This window comes from Canis aureus, chromosome 34 (assembly GCF_053574225.1).
Source record: "Canis aureus isolate CA01 chromosome 34, VMU_Caureus_v.1.0, whole genome shotgun sequence".
In the NCBI taxonomy this organism is placed as follows: Eukaryota; Metazoa; Chordata; class Mammalia; order Carnivora; family Canidae; genus Canis; species Canis aureus.
The window spans coordinates 21,610,242-21,624,583 of record NC_135644.1 but is presented as its reverse complement, the minus strand read 5'-3'; the positions used below and the strand labels follow the sequence as shown (position 1 = coordinate 21,624,583).

Below are 14,342 nucleotides of genomic sequence, written 5' to 3'. Positions count from 1 at the left end.
AGGCTGTGCTGTACTTGATAAGGGTATTATGAATGTTTCAATGATAACTCAAAGCATTTCCTTTACTTATACTGTTCAGCAAAAAATAGTCAGATTATTATGGAAGTTAATGGAATTTCTAAAACATTCTTTACTAATGAAAATAATTTGCCCTTATACCAAATATCAAGGCTATTAATTCTGTCTTCCCAGAATTCTTTTCTTTCCCACTCTCTGGTCTTGAATGTTTTTGTCTGGCAACTCTCTCTGGTGATGCTGACTGCAGCTGAAACATAAATCCTTTATTTGACTATGTGAACACAAAATGAAAAAGAAGCCACTTGTAATTTCTTAAAGTAAAAATTTATGTTTCTTCTTGTTCTATAAAGCAACTCTGGAGAGTGCCTGAGAAAACATGTTTCTTCCAGCTACCCATCTCTAGCCAGCCAGAGAAAAAGATGTGTTGAAGACTCTTGGTTACTGCCCTGAATTTCAATCTGTTAGAAAAGGATTTTGTGAGTTGTTAGCAAACATGTAGTGAGCGGCTACTAGATGTAGAACATTGGAATGATATTGGGGGATGTAAAATTAGGAAGGAGCCCATGGAGAACCCCAACTGGCCACTGCTGCCAATGATGCTTCGAAGCTCAGCCTTCCTGAAACATCCTGGTCTCGTATTCACCCGGTACTGGATTCTCCACAGCCTATAGGTTATCTCAACAAATGACTGCGTAGCAGTCATGGTTTAAAAGTGAGCACTGGGTGTTATTCTATATGTTGACAAATTGAACACCAATAAAAATATAAAATTTATTTAACAAAAATAAAAAATAAAAAAATAAAAAATAAAAGTGTTTTCACGTGCAGAGCCTTATTTAATCCTTGTAAAATTCTGAGAAAGTTATTGTTATTCCCATTTTATAGATGACAAAACTAAGGCTCATAGATTTTTCTGACGTTCTGACGTTTACTCAGCTAGCCAGTGCCAGCGCTGCAATCTAAACACCTGGCTTTTGCCTCAAAATCTGAAGCTTTGTCCAATATCACCTTCCCAAGCAAAACAGCCAGATATCCATTTCTAGGTAGAGGAGGTCATTTTTATCTATCCCATTAAAATATTATATAAGTCATATAAAATAAATATATCTAATGTAAACTCTATAAAATAGATATCATATTTTTTTGAAATTAATTAAATGTCCTTAAAAAGAAACTTTGACTTTTACATTTCACTACCCCATTGTTCATTTCCCTCCCCCAAACCAGGCAAAAAGAAGCCGTGGTTATGGTAGGAGTGAGGAGGGGAGATCCATTTCACACTTTGTTTGCACTACCCTTGGCGTGTGGAGTCAGGCAAACCGGAGGCAACCACAAATCTCCCCATTTGACCACTTGTCCAAAGGTGAGGTGAAAAGGTTTAGTGGGAAAAGTTTGACATTTTATCCCCAAACAAATATTAGAGATTATCCATGGAATTAAATTATCCATGTGTACACAGTCTAGGGAATTAACTCTATCTGAAATGGTGGATTATTGCAGAAATTGAAACTAAGCCCTTAAGGCACTCTTTCTACTTTGTTCTCTGTATTTTTTACAATGAGCTTTTAGATTATTTTGGCTATTTTGACGGCTGCTTTCCAGTATGTTCCTATTCGGTATGTATTTGTGCACTGCTCTAGCTGGTTTGAACAATTTTTTAGAAAGTATTCCCCTGATAGCCCTCGAAGCAGACAAGTATTACTTGAAGGGGAAAAGGAGATTTCTATTAGGTTTGAGAGTCACAAGTGAACAGAAGAAATTTGAGAAGTATAAAATACTCCACAGACTGCAAATCCAAAATCAAAACATGACTAACAAGGTTTTGACAAAATAAAAATCCCACTGGTTTTTCCCGTATCTTTTTGAAAGCAGTACTTTTAGTGAGTTATTCTTTTCTAATATATATTACATTATATATGTTTGTGTGTGTGTCGATGTGTGTGATTTTTACTTTGTAATTTTCTGAGTGACCCCAGATATGAAGAAGAATCAGGAAAATGAAGCCAAATAGAAACAATTGTGACATTGTCCTCGCCGTTTTTTGAGAGCCCAAGAGGTTATTTTAGGGATGGAAGGGATTTATAAAAGCAGAAAGACTGTTGCCCTCTTTAGCTTATTATTTACTATCTAAGTATTTGTTGCCATACCACTAACAATAAATTCCAAGTTAAAGTTCAATAAATTTGACTTCTCTTCCTGATTTCGAATTTGACAATTCAGTACCCCCAAAAGGAGCGACGAATGAGTGATTCACTAGGAGAATGACTTTCTTCCCTTCGTTCCTGAATTTTTTGTCCAGGAGAAATGGCACACGTGAGTGGAAGCACGTTCAAGCAATTACCTACAAATTTTTACACATTTTAAATGTCACAGAAACTAAAAATAAATTGTCTTTACCCTTTTTTAAACTACATCTTGGACAGTTATCCACTGTGAAGGATTTTCAACAGTTATACCAGGCTTTGTTTTGTAGTTTGAGCTAATTTCATGATCTGTGGATATGGTATTTCCCATACTTGTTTTTATTTGCACAGACCAGGGACCTGGATGTCAGGTAACGGTTTCTGGCTCCCCAGAGCGAGCAGGTTAGAATGTCATGGGGTCTGTTTCATTAGGTCCATCCCTGAGCAGCACTCTGGGCCTACTGAAGTAACCAAGACCTGAGACATATAGTTCAGTACCTTATTCTGAAATTGGGGTGTGAAATTCATATGCAAGTCAGTGACTAAGAGTTAATAGCAGGATAATGTGACTAAGTAGTAAGAAAGGAATATCTTGCCTGAGCTTTGTTTAGTAATAACTAGTTTTGTTGTTTCTGGTTGTTGCTGGGTGGGAATCTAAGACTTCTCAAAGACTATCCAGACTGTGACTCACTTGTTCCTTCACTCCTTCCCTCAACAATGTTTTATTGAGAACAGCAACTGCTTTGGGCCTAAGAAATGGGCCTATTCTGGTAAGGTGAATTCCAAAGCAGTTATACAACTTTAAGTTGCATTAAAATTATCTAGGAGACTTGTCAAAATGAATCTCGTTGAGCCCTACCCTGAGATTTTTTTTTTTTTTTATTCCAAATGGGTCTGGCCCATGAATTTGCTTTTTAAACAAGTTCCCAGTGATGTTGGTGTTGCTAGTTTAGTGACAACATCTTGAAACCACTACTCTAAGCTACTGCCCACATGTAGCTTAAATAATTACTCCTTTAGCTGGAAATAGGCTATGATTAGAAAGAAAGACAAGTCTCAATGTGTCACATGTTATTTTCATCAATTGCAGGAATTCACTCTTGAGGAATAGCAAGAACAGTAAAAAACCAGTGTTATGAGTGTTTTATATATTCTCAGAGAAAGAGATAGTCAAACGTATTTAGGAGTTGTTTCAGGAGTTAAACATTTTTCAGGGTTTGCTCGGTGCTGATTGATTGCACCGTTAAAAACACATAGGTAAGGACGGTAAGGCCTTTGAAATCTGTTGTAGAATCTTATTTTTGATCATTCTGTGTTCTGTACAAAAAGTTTGTAACAAAAAAATAAAAGTTAAAAGAAATACAGGCTTAGGAGTCATTTCAATCTGATGACCCTCCCAGAGGAGACTATTTTATGAAAGTGAAGAACCCTGAGAATCTGCACTAAATTACTCAAGCCATCAAGACAGCTTCTACAGTTCTAAATACGGGTCTGAAAGCCAAACCGGAAGGATGCTTCTACTCCTGAAGACCGAAAGGCAGTTCCCATAGAGTAGCCAATGCAGGCAGGAGCTTCCCAGGTCCACTTAAATATTGCAGTATCCACATAAAAACACAAGCGCGGGTAAGTGTCTCAGTCTCTCATTTCACCGAGAAGCTTTAATATGTATTATATTGGGTTCTTTCCAATTTGGTTGTAGTGGTTATGAGAATTTTACATTAATTTATTTATATATCTCTGTGGTATATGAGCATTCAAGAAAATATGTAAGAAATATAATCATTAGTATAGTTTAAAAACAGTAAAACAGAGTTAATATAAGCCAGTTTTAAAATATGGCACAGCAAAATCGTTCTACATGAGCTATTTGGAATATTCTAGGACAAGAACCATGGCTTCCAAATTAGTTAGCAGATTCCACCCCCCACATATACGAATAATATAACTAAATATTAATTTTTATTGCTATTTCCCATATAAAATATTTATACTATGCAGATTTTCATGTTCAAATATTTCTTTTTAAATTAATTTAATAAAATATTTGTTTTTTTCCTGTAAAGATCCTGATTGCCTCTTGTAAAATGATACAATTGGTAGAGGTCATTTCACCAGAGGTGAAGAACATAAAAAATAATTGTTGTGGAAAAAAAAAGTGAAGCATTTTGTACACAGTTTCCATTCCAGCCTCACCAGAAATTTAGCAGTGAAAACTAAGGAAGCAATGAACACAGTTTAATATTGTAGACAGGAAAGTAAAAATGTGAAATAACTTTCTAGTTTATTTGTTTTGATTTCATCAGACATTATTCATCGAAAATACAATTCAAGGACCTAGAACATAAAAATTCTGCCACTATCTATTCATTTAGTGATACAAAATTGTGATTCCACAAGAAAAGAGGCAACTATTTAACACTTTGGTGACAAACCTCCCTTAAGTTAGATGGATTTTGGATTCCTGATTTTTTTTAGGATATCAATAATTGTTTGATTTAATATGGAATGTGAGTTCTCAATAAGACACTGGTTAGTAATTCCTTGAGAACAGGGATTATGTATAACTCAATGCTAATCATTGTGCCCTGCATTTAGCAAGTGTTTAACAAATCTTTGGTAAAATCTTAGCTATATTTGGGGTAGGTCACCGGCCAAGTCAGTGTTTCAGTCCTCAGCTCCTCGCTGGCTTGCTGCCTAGTTTCTAAGCCTCACTTATGTCACGTGTAAAGAAAAGGGGACAAGAATAAATGGCCTCTAAAGTCCTTTTTCCCTCTAACATGCATTCTGCATAATAAAATGCTGCACAAGACTACTGCACCATGCACAGAAATATTGTATCAGTTCAAACCATGTAAATCACAGTCCGCTCTCTGACATGACATTCCTTTCTCGGCTTCTTTTCATCTGTACTCCCTCTACATTCAATCTTCTGTCTCATCAAGACCTCCAGTCTCAGCTCTAATCCTCCATGCTTTTTGTCATACCCACCTCAGAAGTTTTGGAATTACATTTCATCTCCCATCCTTCCTCTAATCTGTCCTTTGACAGCTGAGAGTTGGATCTGCACACAGCCTTGCACGTTTGGCCCAGGCACCGAGGTGCTGAAGGTCAGTAAAGAAGAGTTACCTTGACCTACATAATGCTGCGAGGGTAAGGCAAAGACCCTCGGATAGGCCATTATACCAAACAGAGATCTTTTTACAAGCTGCTCTTCATCTCACACAGAGGCCCTGCCAAACTTCCATCACTCCGGGCCATTGTGATCCCTGCGACAGGTGATCTAGCCTCCTCATTCACAGATCAATCCAACATGGTCTTGCACAATTTCCTACCAATAAACCCATCTTTGTTTGCTTTCCTTTCATCCCAGAGAAAAGGCTTCTCACCTCCTGTTCACCAAGAGTTCTCATTTGAAATCTCTCATGAAGTCCAGTGAAGTCTGTCTCCTTAAAATAACTCCTGAGCCATGGCCCCAACCTCTCTCTCCACTCCTGCACTGCTAGTTCGGACTATTGCTTCTCCCCCCTTGACTACTGCTAAGACTTCGTTTTCCTCAATGCTATCCATGATTGCGAATGGAAGCAGTTTGCTGCACAAGTGAGGGTATTAGTTCTAAAAATCCTGATTCTTCAGCTTAAAATCATTCCTTGGACCTCATTACGCACAAAATTAATTTTTCAGTTCAGACACTGTCCTCTGGGTTATGGTTTCCCTTCCCTTTCCAATCTTTTACTCTCACATAAAGATTTGATACCACAGGCTCCACAAGGAGAAATCAATTTGTTGCTTTACTCTAGACTGCTCTCTCCTGGGATCATCTTCATGGAACTTACCCTTCTTCCTAGATTTAGCTTAAGAGCATATCCTGGAACATTCCATCACTCCAACTCCACAGAGCCCTATGCTTCAGACTGTAGTCATTCTCAGGGCAGGAATCTGGTCAATTTTATCCATATATTCCCATCACATGGTGCCCTTGATCCTTGGGCTTACTAAATTGTTATGGACTGAATGAATGAAAAGAGGAATTAATATTATTTCATACATACCAATTTAAGAATATTTTTTAAAGGGCAGCCCCAGTGGCGCAGTGGTTTGGCGCTGCCTGCAGCCTGGAGTGTGATCCTGGGGTCCCAGGATCAAGTCCCACATCAGGCTCCCTGCATGGAGCCTGCTTCTCCCTCTACCTGTGTCTCTGCCTCTTTCGCTCTGTGTCTATGAATAAATAAATAAAATCTTTAAAAAAAAGAATATTTTTAAAGACTATTTTCAACTCGGCATCATCAGTAGCTGATCACCATGACATAGAAGAGATGTTGCATCAATTATCATAGATTCAAACTCATATTTCTGTTCTAAACTAGGCATTTGACATCAGTTTCCTCATATGTAAAGTGAGAATTATGATTCGTAACCTAGCTGTTCAAATGGGAAAATGCAAATGAAAACATGATACAAAAGTCAGTTATGGGAGCTCATTTCATTCTCTTCTGTCTTAATCAATTTGTGTGCTAGATGCTTGACATACAGTAACAATTAGTTTTCAGCTTCCTACGTTTTAGTTTAGTTCATTTAATGGTATCTGATCAAGGGTTTTCTAAATTTTTATTTCAAGAGTAGGTTTCTGAGGCGGACTTCCTGTTTATATAGCTGTTATTCCATTCTTCCATTTTCCTTTCTTCTTCACATTACGGAAGCACATTGCATCCCCCTACTTCCCTTCCTCCCTTACACACTCAGGAGAGGAGGACTGTTTTAGGTAATTTGCAATTCCATAAAATTCTTAATCCACATTTTAGATAACTTATATTTTAAATATATACATATTTTTATTAAGACACAATTCTTTTAAAATAACCAACTCTGTTTCTATAGAAAGTAATAAAGCATTTGCAATCTAAGTATATTAATAAATTATGAAAATTTGACATCTCAATTATTAAATTAACCTAAATTAAATCCTTTCACTTCACAGACTTAAGTATTTAGTGTCTTGTGAGCAAATAAGAGGTATTTTCCATCTTGTGAAATATAATCTAGAAAGGAAGGCAAACTTGCAAATATGTAACTACTATGACCCAAATAGCACAGAGTTGCCCATAAAGAGTATTCAAATCATCGTGACTTAACTTCCAACCTCTTGGCTTCAGGATACCTCTTTTTTCTTTTTAACAGGTTTATTTACCTTCAATAATTTTGAAAATGTTTAGAAATACTTATCTGTGAACATGAATGGTTATTGTTGGCACTCACCTTGGCTGTCAATGAGTTTACAAGTTTTGCCAAGCTGCCAGCTACTCTGAGGCTGGATGTAAGTGCCTGTGGTTTTTGATCTGTTTTCATCTGTGATGCTCAAAGTCAATGAGACTGGAGAGGCATTGCTCTACCAGCAGTAGAACTTTACCCTTAACTAGCCTTGACACTTATTTAAGAGGGAGAAAGAGTCTTAGAGCAAAGTTGCTCTTCTCCCAAAAGTTTACAGTGAGAAGGTTCTCTGTCAGGCCAGCCTCCAATGGTCCTGTAAGGAATGTGGTGGACACCAAGAGGCTCACCCCAGTCCATCTGCACAGAAGGACTTGCTGTGTGTGCAGCCGTGAAGACTAAGGTCAGTGGACAGCCCCGAGATCTCAGCTCCTGCAGGAGGTACCCTTCTCAGGGCAGCTTGTGTTGCAAGACAACTCCGAAGGGCAGTTTTCACCCAAGGGCTCGCTGCTGGGTTGCCCAAGGCTTTGTCTGCCTACCCTGCACCACAAATAAGTTGCTCCCCCTCCCCGATCCTGCTTACTATGCCTTCCTTTCCTTAACAGGGATAATCCCTAATAAACATTTTGCACATCAAGCTCCTGTCTCAAGCCTATTTCAGAGAACCTTACCTTTGTAGAGATTCCACCCTAAGGGGCTGCTGCATATTCCTTCTGACACCAGACCCACCACTGATTCCACTGCCAGCGTCAGCCACAGAAGATCTTTTCAAAAAAAAAAAAAAAAAAAAAAGAAGATCTTTTCCAATTGACCAGAGAAAGAAAGCTTTTGCAAAGGAAGAAGCCTCTGGTGTTTGGTGCTGTGCATGACACCTTGATTCCTCCAACACGCCCACGAGGATAATCCTTTCAACGTACTCACGCTGTGGGAAACAGAAGTTGGCCAAAGCAGTTTTCTGCAGGCAATTCATGCTTTCTACCTCGCAATTTCTCCTGTTCAAGAAAACCCAGGTTGAACAACCTTGGAAAGATTTAGTTTAGCAGAAAGGAAAATAGAGTGAGAACAAAGCATATATTGATAGCTTAATAAGTTATCCCAGGGCTTTAGGCAGGGGGGTATCAGGGTCACCTTTGTGCTTTAGACAGAATTTTATGCCAAGGGAATAGAGAATAAATAGGGGGCTGGGAGGGGGGCTGAAAGTGAATAAAGACAGAGGGCTCAGACAAGGGGCTAATGAGCCAACCTCTGCAACAGGTGGGTAAAGCCGGGACTAGAGCCATAGCAGGAGGCTGAATGGAAGTGAAATCTCAGAGTTAGATGTGACTGATTTTAGAACTCGGAGGGGAGGACGGAGTCAAAGATGACTAAAAATTCTATTTGGGGCTAATAAAAAGATGATGATACCATCAACAAAAATAGACACAGAAACCAGGGCCATGTTGAGGGCAATAGAATGAGGCTGATGGGGAAAGGCAGGGTTTAGTTGCCTGTAAGGGAACAATTGGATAGGCAGAGAGGCTGAAGTGGGGGTTCAGAATTACCCAGTGAAAAGTACTGCTGAATCATACTGAACTGCTTCAGCCAAAGAGCCTTCTTTATGTGGCAGTGGAGTGACACGAAGGAAAAGGTCTTTGTGGTTAGGAAATGCCCACAGTTGGTACATAGATCTTGTTGACATCCTCCTGACTCTACTCTTTCCAGGGCTATAGCTTGGATATACATGGAATCCAAGAGGTGCCTCCAGTCGTGTTGAAGGAGGTGCAATTAAGTAGACAGTGCATCTAGGAACCAGACAAGTAGGTATCGGAGAGAAGACTGAGAACTGAAATTTTCTAACTCAAAAGAAAAAAAAAAGACAAAACTTCCCCTCCCATCCCCCTCGCCCCTCCACAAATCACCAAATAAAGGGTAGAGACTCATTATTTCCTATTCTCAGGAGAAGAGAGAACTGATGAATATTCTATTTCATCATCATTTGGGATGAGACTAAGCTAGAGGAATAGGGTTCCGCCATCCTTTGACATCATTACATTAACAAAAGGAGAAAGCTTTTGACCCCAAATGAAAAATTTCTTTCCTGTCATTTAAATATTAGCCATTAAATCTCTACTTCCTGGAATCTGAAATAAAAACTCCAAATCTCTTGGAAATATCTATGAAACACACCATTTTCATTCACAATATGTCTTCTTATTAAGACATAGTGGATACCAATATAGTCCAGACTTTTTCCATCTGAAACGTCTGACAGCACAGCATTTATAATGTGAAGATTATTTCAGATAAAATATTTCTGAAAAATTTACACTTAATAGTAATTATAGTCTTCTAAAAGCTAGCATTTATTGAGCACTTATTATGTTTCAGTCGATATGCTTTTCCTAAATGACCTTTTTCTCCTCATATTCAATCTTTGAAGGAGGTGTAATCATTGCCCCTCTTTTACAAAAGAGAAAAATGAAACCAAAAGATCTTAAGTAAATCTCTCAAAGTCAATAGCTTGTAAATGTAGGAGACAAGATATAAAGATAGAACTGTCTGGTTTCAGAACTTTTTATCTTCACTATGCATTATATTACTTTCCCCACATGGCATATGAGTGGAAACTTAAAGATATATTTGGAGAAGTTCTGAATAAATTGTGGAATAAAAGCCTTAGTTCCTTGCCATGATTGCTGTTGCTAATCAATGTGTTATGAAAAGGCAATATTTAAGAAGTTTTCATACTCAGTGGGTCCTAATATGCAGTGGATTTTGGCAGAACACTACTTTTTAAAAATGTAATTGACTCTTCGCGTAAGATACTAAGATTTAGTTCAGTTCAAAAATGTGTCAATTACATGGAGAGGTTAAAAAAAAATCATGGTTACTATGGGTAATCTTCAAGAGCCTCTTAGAAGACAATTTTTAAGGAATTGATTCCCATGTTTAAAATATCCTATTTCATTTTTATATCACTTTTGGGTAATTGGAAAATATTCAAAATAAGAAACTTTTGAAATATGCTAGCCTCTAATTTAAGGACTTCATTGTATAATACTTTGAAATAATTGATTAAAAGCGTGGACACCTTTATTCCAAAGTTGAGGCAACATACCTATGAAACATTCCAACAGTCCCTCTGTGACTTAGCAAAGCGTGACACTTTTCTGGCTGGTTGTTATGACCACATCATATAATAGCAGAGACAGAAGACTTTGGAGTTGGATACAGTATGACTTACAGTAACATCAGATTTAAAAGCACATGTCTCTAGCATAAACCAAGTTTGGTTCAGCTCAGTTGGCAAAGCAAGGGGGAAGCAGCAAGTGTTGTGTTCCATGCGGTTATTCAAGGATCTAGGTTGATGAAGGCTCTGCCATTTTCACCGTGTGTATTGGCAGGCAGCCAGTGGAAGATTCTGAATGGAGGTTTTATGGGGCGGGGCACTGAAACTGTGCACATCTCTTACCCTCGCATTCCACTGGCTAAAACCCAGTTACACGGAGATACTTTACCCAAGAAGCTGGGAAACAGAGTCTGTACGTCCAGGGCAAGAGGAAGTGGGTGTTGGTACATTTATGTCTGTCTCTGCCATGGACAAAGGTAGGTTTAAAGTCCCAACCACCTACTTCCCATACACTTGGGCATATGACTTAACTTTTACAGCTTCAGTTTCCTCTTTTGTAAAACAGTAGTACTAGTAATTCACACTTTGTATAACTGTTGTAAGGATCAAATGTGATTTGCCTCTGGTGTACTCAGCTCGGTGTTTGGCAGCAGGAACTACAGGCTAAATGTTAGCTCTTGTCTCTTTGTGGATAAAGTATTCAAGTACATCATTTTAAGTGTCATGAAGAGAATTGTCAGAACTCAGTGGGGATGACCCAGGATCAGAAAGTACTGAACAAAATCTTAAGCAAGGGGCAAATTGCAATGTAAGTTTAGATTATTATTAAGTAACTAATAATGAGAGTTAACAGTTATTGAGTACTAACTTGATAAAGATCTTCACAGATATCAAGGTATTCAATACTCACAGTAATCTTATGATGCAACTGCTATTATACTCATTTTTTTACATGGGGCTTGAACTCACAACCATGAGATCAAGACCTGAGCTGAGAGCAAGAGTCGGATGCTCAACCAACTGAGCCACCCAAGTGCCCCCATATCTGTTTTTTAGTGGAGGAAACAGAGGTTTAGAAAAATTAAGTAATTCCCACAAATCCCCAATCAGAAAATAATAGAAATAAGATTGAATTTCATGTTTCTCTCACTGGAGAATTCAGGTTCTAAATAACCATGAAAAAAAAGTCAATACTGGAATCTAGGGTGGAGGAGATTCAACAAACAAGATTTGAAGCTAAGAACAGATGTGAGTGTAACTCATGGAGAGTTCTGAAGGATTGTCAACTTTTCTCAACCAAGGCCAAGAACATAAAAAGTTAAATTCCAAAGACCAGAGGTCCACCTCACAGGATAGAGCATTGAGACCATGATTAGCAGCAATGACTTTGCCTACACAAAATTTTTGCCTAGAGCAAAACAACAGCCAGGTGAGGCCTGAGGTCCTAATCATTCCTCCTGAGCCAGGAGGATGCACACACAGTCAACGCCCCTGCAGCCACCATCAAACAGATCTGAAGTTTGGCAAGCTTGGAAACACCTCTACGGGCAGGTGAGTGCCAGAGGAGGGTCTTACCCATAATGAACCATAATGAATGATTCCTGCCTGTGGTGTGTGCTGACAAGTGGCGCTGGGAGGGGGAGACACAATTTGCGGATTGCAGGTTTTCCTAAATTAGGGGTTGGTTATTACTTTCAGGGTTTAAATTACACAGCCTCTCCTTGGGCAGGATGAAACACTATTCTGAGTCCCTTCTTTGAACCTTCAAATGAATGTGATCTACCTTGCGGGTGAATCCCCAGACACTTCGTATATAGTGCTCTCTCTCCAAATTTACATACAGACTCTTCATGGCACTCAAAAGTCCAAAAACACTGGATCATTTGCAGTTCCGAATGATTGTGATTCAAACAAGGAAGAGAATATAATTTCCAGAGACATTCGGTACTAGACAAAGGTGGGGGTTGATTGGGGAATGGAGGTGGAATGAGAATAAAAATGGCAACAGGAAACATTGATACAGCAACGTCTGCCTCCCGGGTGGAAGGTGGCATAGCTTGGGTGAAAATACCCAAGTACTACACATACCCTTGTAACATATTCAGAGATTGGTAATAATGCCCCCCCTCCTTTTTTTAGCTCCAAAACAGGAACAATTGACATCATCCCCCCCTGCTAACAATAATTCATGGTTTGTTTTTTAGTAAATAAAAGGTTTTTGTCTCATTTTTGAGCCTTTCTTAAAATTCACACACATACACACACCAAGTGCCCACAGACTTTCAGGATACCAATGCCATTGGCTTCTTCTCCATTTACAAGTTAGGATCGAAGGATGCACTTCAACCACAGCAGTGCAACAAATGGCCCAAGGACAGGGCGCTGGCCATCTGAAGTGGAAGGAAGCTCTGCAGCTAATGGGACCAGGCCCTACCTCTCCCGAGCTCTACGGGAGCCCGCACATCCCTGTGGACAGTAGCAATTACCTTCATTCTCCTTGATCTGAAGTAATCCTTGCTCCATGCGTCCCTCATTGTGAGTGATGAGGCCCACTGTTTGCTGAGAATAAAACCAAATGATCTTTCACAAGCAAAATTTAAACTTGAAATAGGATTCTCTGGCTCCTGAATCGGAGTCTATTTTTTTCGTGTACTTTATGCATTCCCAAATCAGGCTTGGGCTGGCTACAGATGGTGCTGGTGTGTAATGAGAAGGGCTCTGAAGCTGCTCCCTCTCCCAAGGGAGGATTCGGTAATGGAACTAACTATGTATTGTCCACCTTATATACTAGATTTGATTTTGGACTATTTGCCCAACTGGGTTTGTTTATTTCTCGGCACTGGAGGGCTTCCATTAGCTCCAGGCTGATTGAACATAGACTGTAGAGTAAGGAGGAACAGAACATTTTTTCCCCCTGAATGCTGATGTAATCCCTTTTCTTTTTACTGACAATTGAGTAATGTTTGCCATTGGAAACTGTGTTAGAAATGAGCTGATATTTGCAGTCATTAGTGAAAAAGAATTGTTTTGATCCCAGGGAACAAAGTGAGCATTATTTTTTGGATGACAGTGTTGCAGAAGTTTGTGCCTAAAACTTGGGTAGTCGAGACCCTGAAAAGAGAAACTGCTAACATTTTAAAGCTGAAAATTACCTTGTTTCAGTAAATCGAAAGATTAATATTTAAGACCTCATAAATTTTGCTCACAGAGCATAGCCAAATATTATTATCATAACGAAAACAAAAACCTCAACTCAGCAAATTAGTCACCAAAGACCACATGTAAATTGACATTTTAGTTTCTTAACTAATGGAATCATTTGTCATTTTACTGAAGCAGTTCATTATAAAAATAAATTAAGAATAAGTAAATTGTAGTCATAGCAATCATGATGAAATTATTAGTAATTACATTTACCGGCATGAAAGTTTTCTGCACGCTTCTCATCAGCAGATGTTATTTCAAAATAACTTTGGAAATAAGCATTGATGTTATATCCAGGTTTTTTTTTTAATTAAAAAAACATAGTGCAAGTAAGAAAGAAAGTTGCTAATTAACATTAGGAAAATACTGTCTTTCCCTTTCAAATATACACAAGCTCAACTATGCAATTCTAATATCAAAATGAAGAAAATGAGAAAACTCTCTACTACCCTAACTAGTAAAAAGAAAATTAGAAAGCAGAGACCAGCTCATGCAGTTTCTAAATAAATGAAAAGGAAATTACATTTCTCTGGGTAAATATTTACTTCCTAAAGCGTGCCAACAAAAGCTACTATTTTAGAAATGGGACATGGTAGTAACTAACTAACTTGTACTTAGTTGATTTA

At 38.4% G+C, this 14,342-nt stretch overlaps 1 protein-coding gene across 2 annotated transcripts in view; it reads right to left on the bottom strand.

Annotated features, from left to right (window-relative positions):
- LOC144304915 (uncharacterized) overlaps nucleotides 1-13,296 on the bottom strand; it is a 40,197-nt gene extending 26,901 nt beyond the window's left edge. The window contains exons 1-2 of one of the 2 annotated variants that reach the window (XM_077883555.1): nucleotides 12,999-13,296; nucleotides 8,075-8,167 (exon numbers count right to left, since the gene is read on the bottom strand). In XM_077883555.1, coding sequence (XP_077739681.1) covers nucleotides 8,075-8,167; nucleotides 12,999-13,035 — 130 coding nt within the window. In that variant the 5' untranslated portion in view covers nucleotides 13,036-13,296. The remainder of the gene's footprint in view (nucleotides 1-8,074; nucleotides 8,168-12,998) is intronic. The other variant, XM_077883556.1, reaches the window with a different exon arrangement.
- Between the last annotated feature and the right edge of the window lie 1,046 nt (nucleotides 13,297-14,342).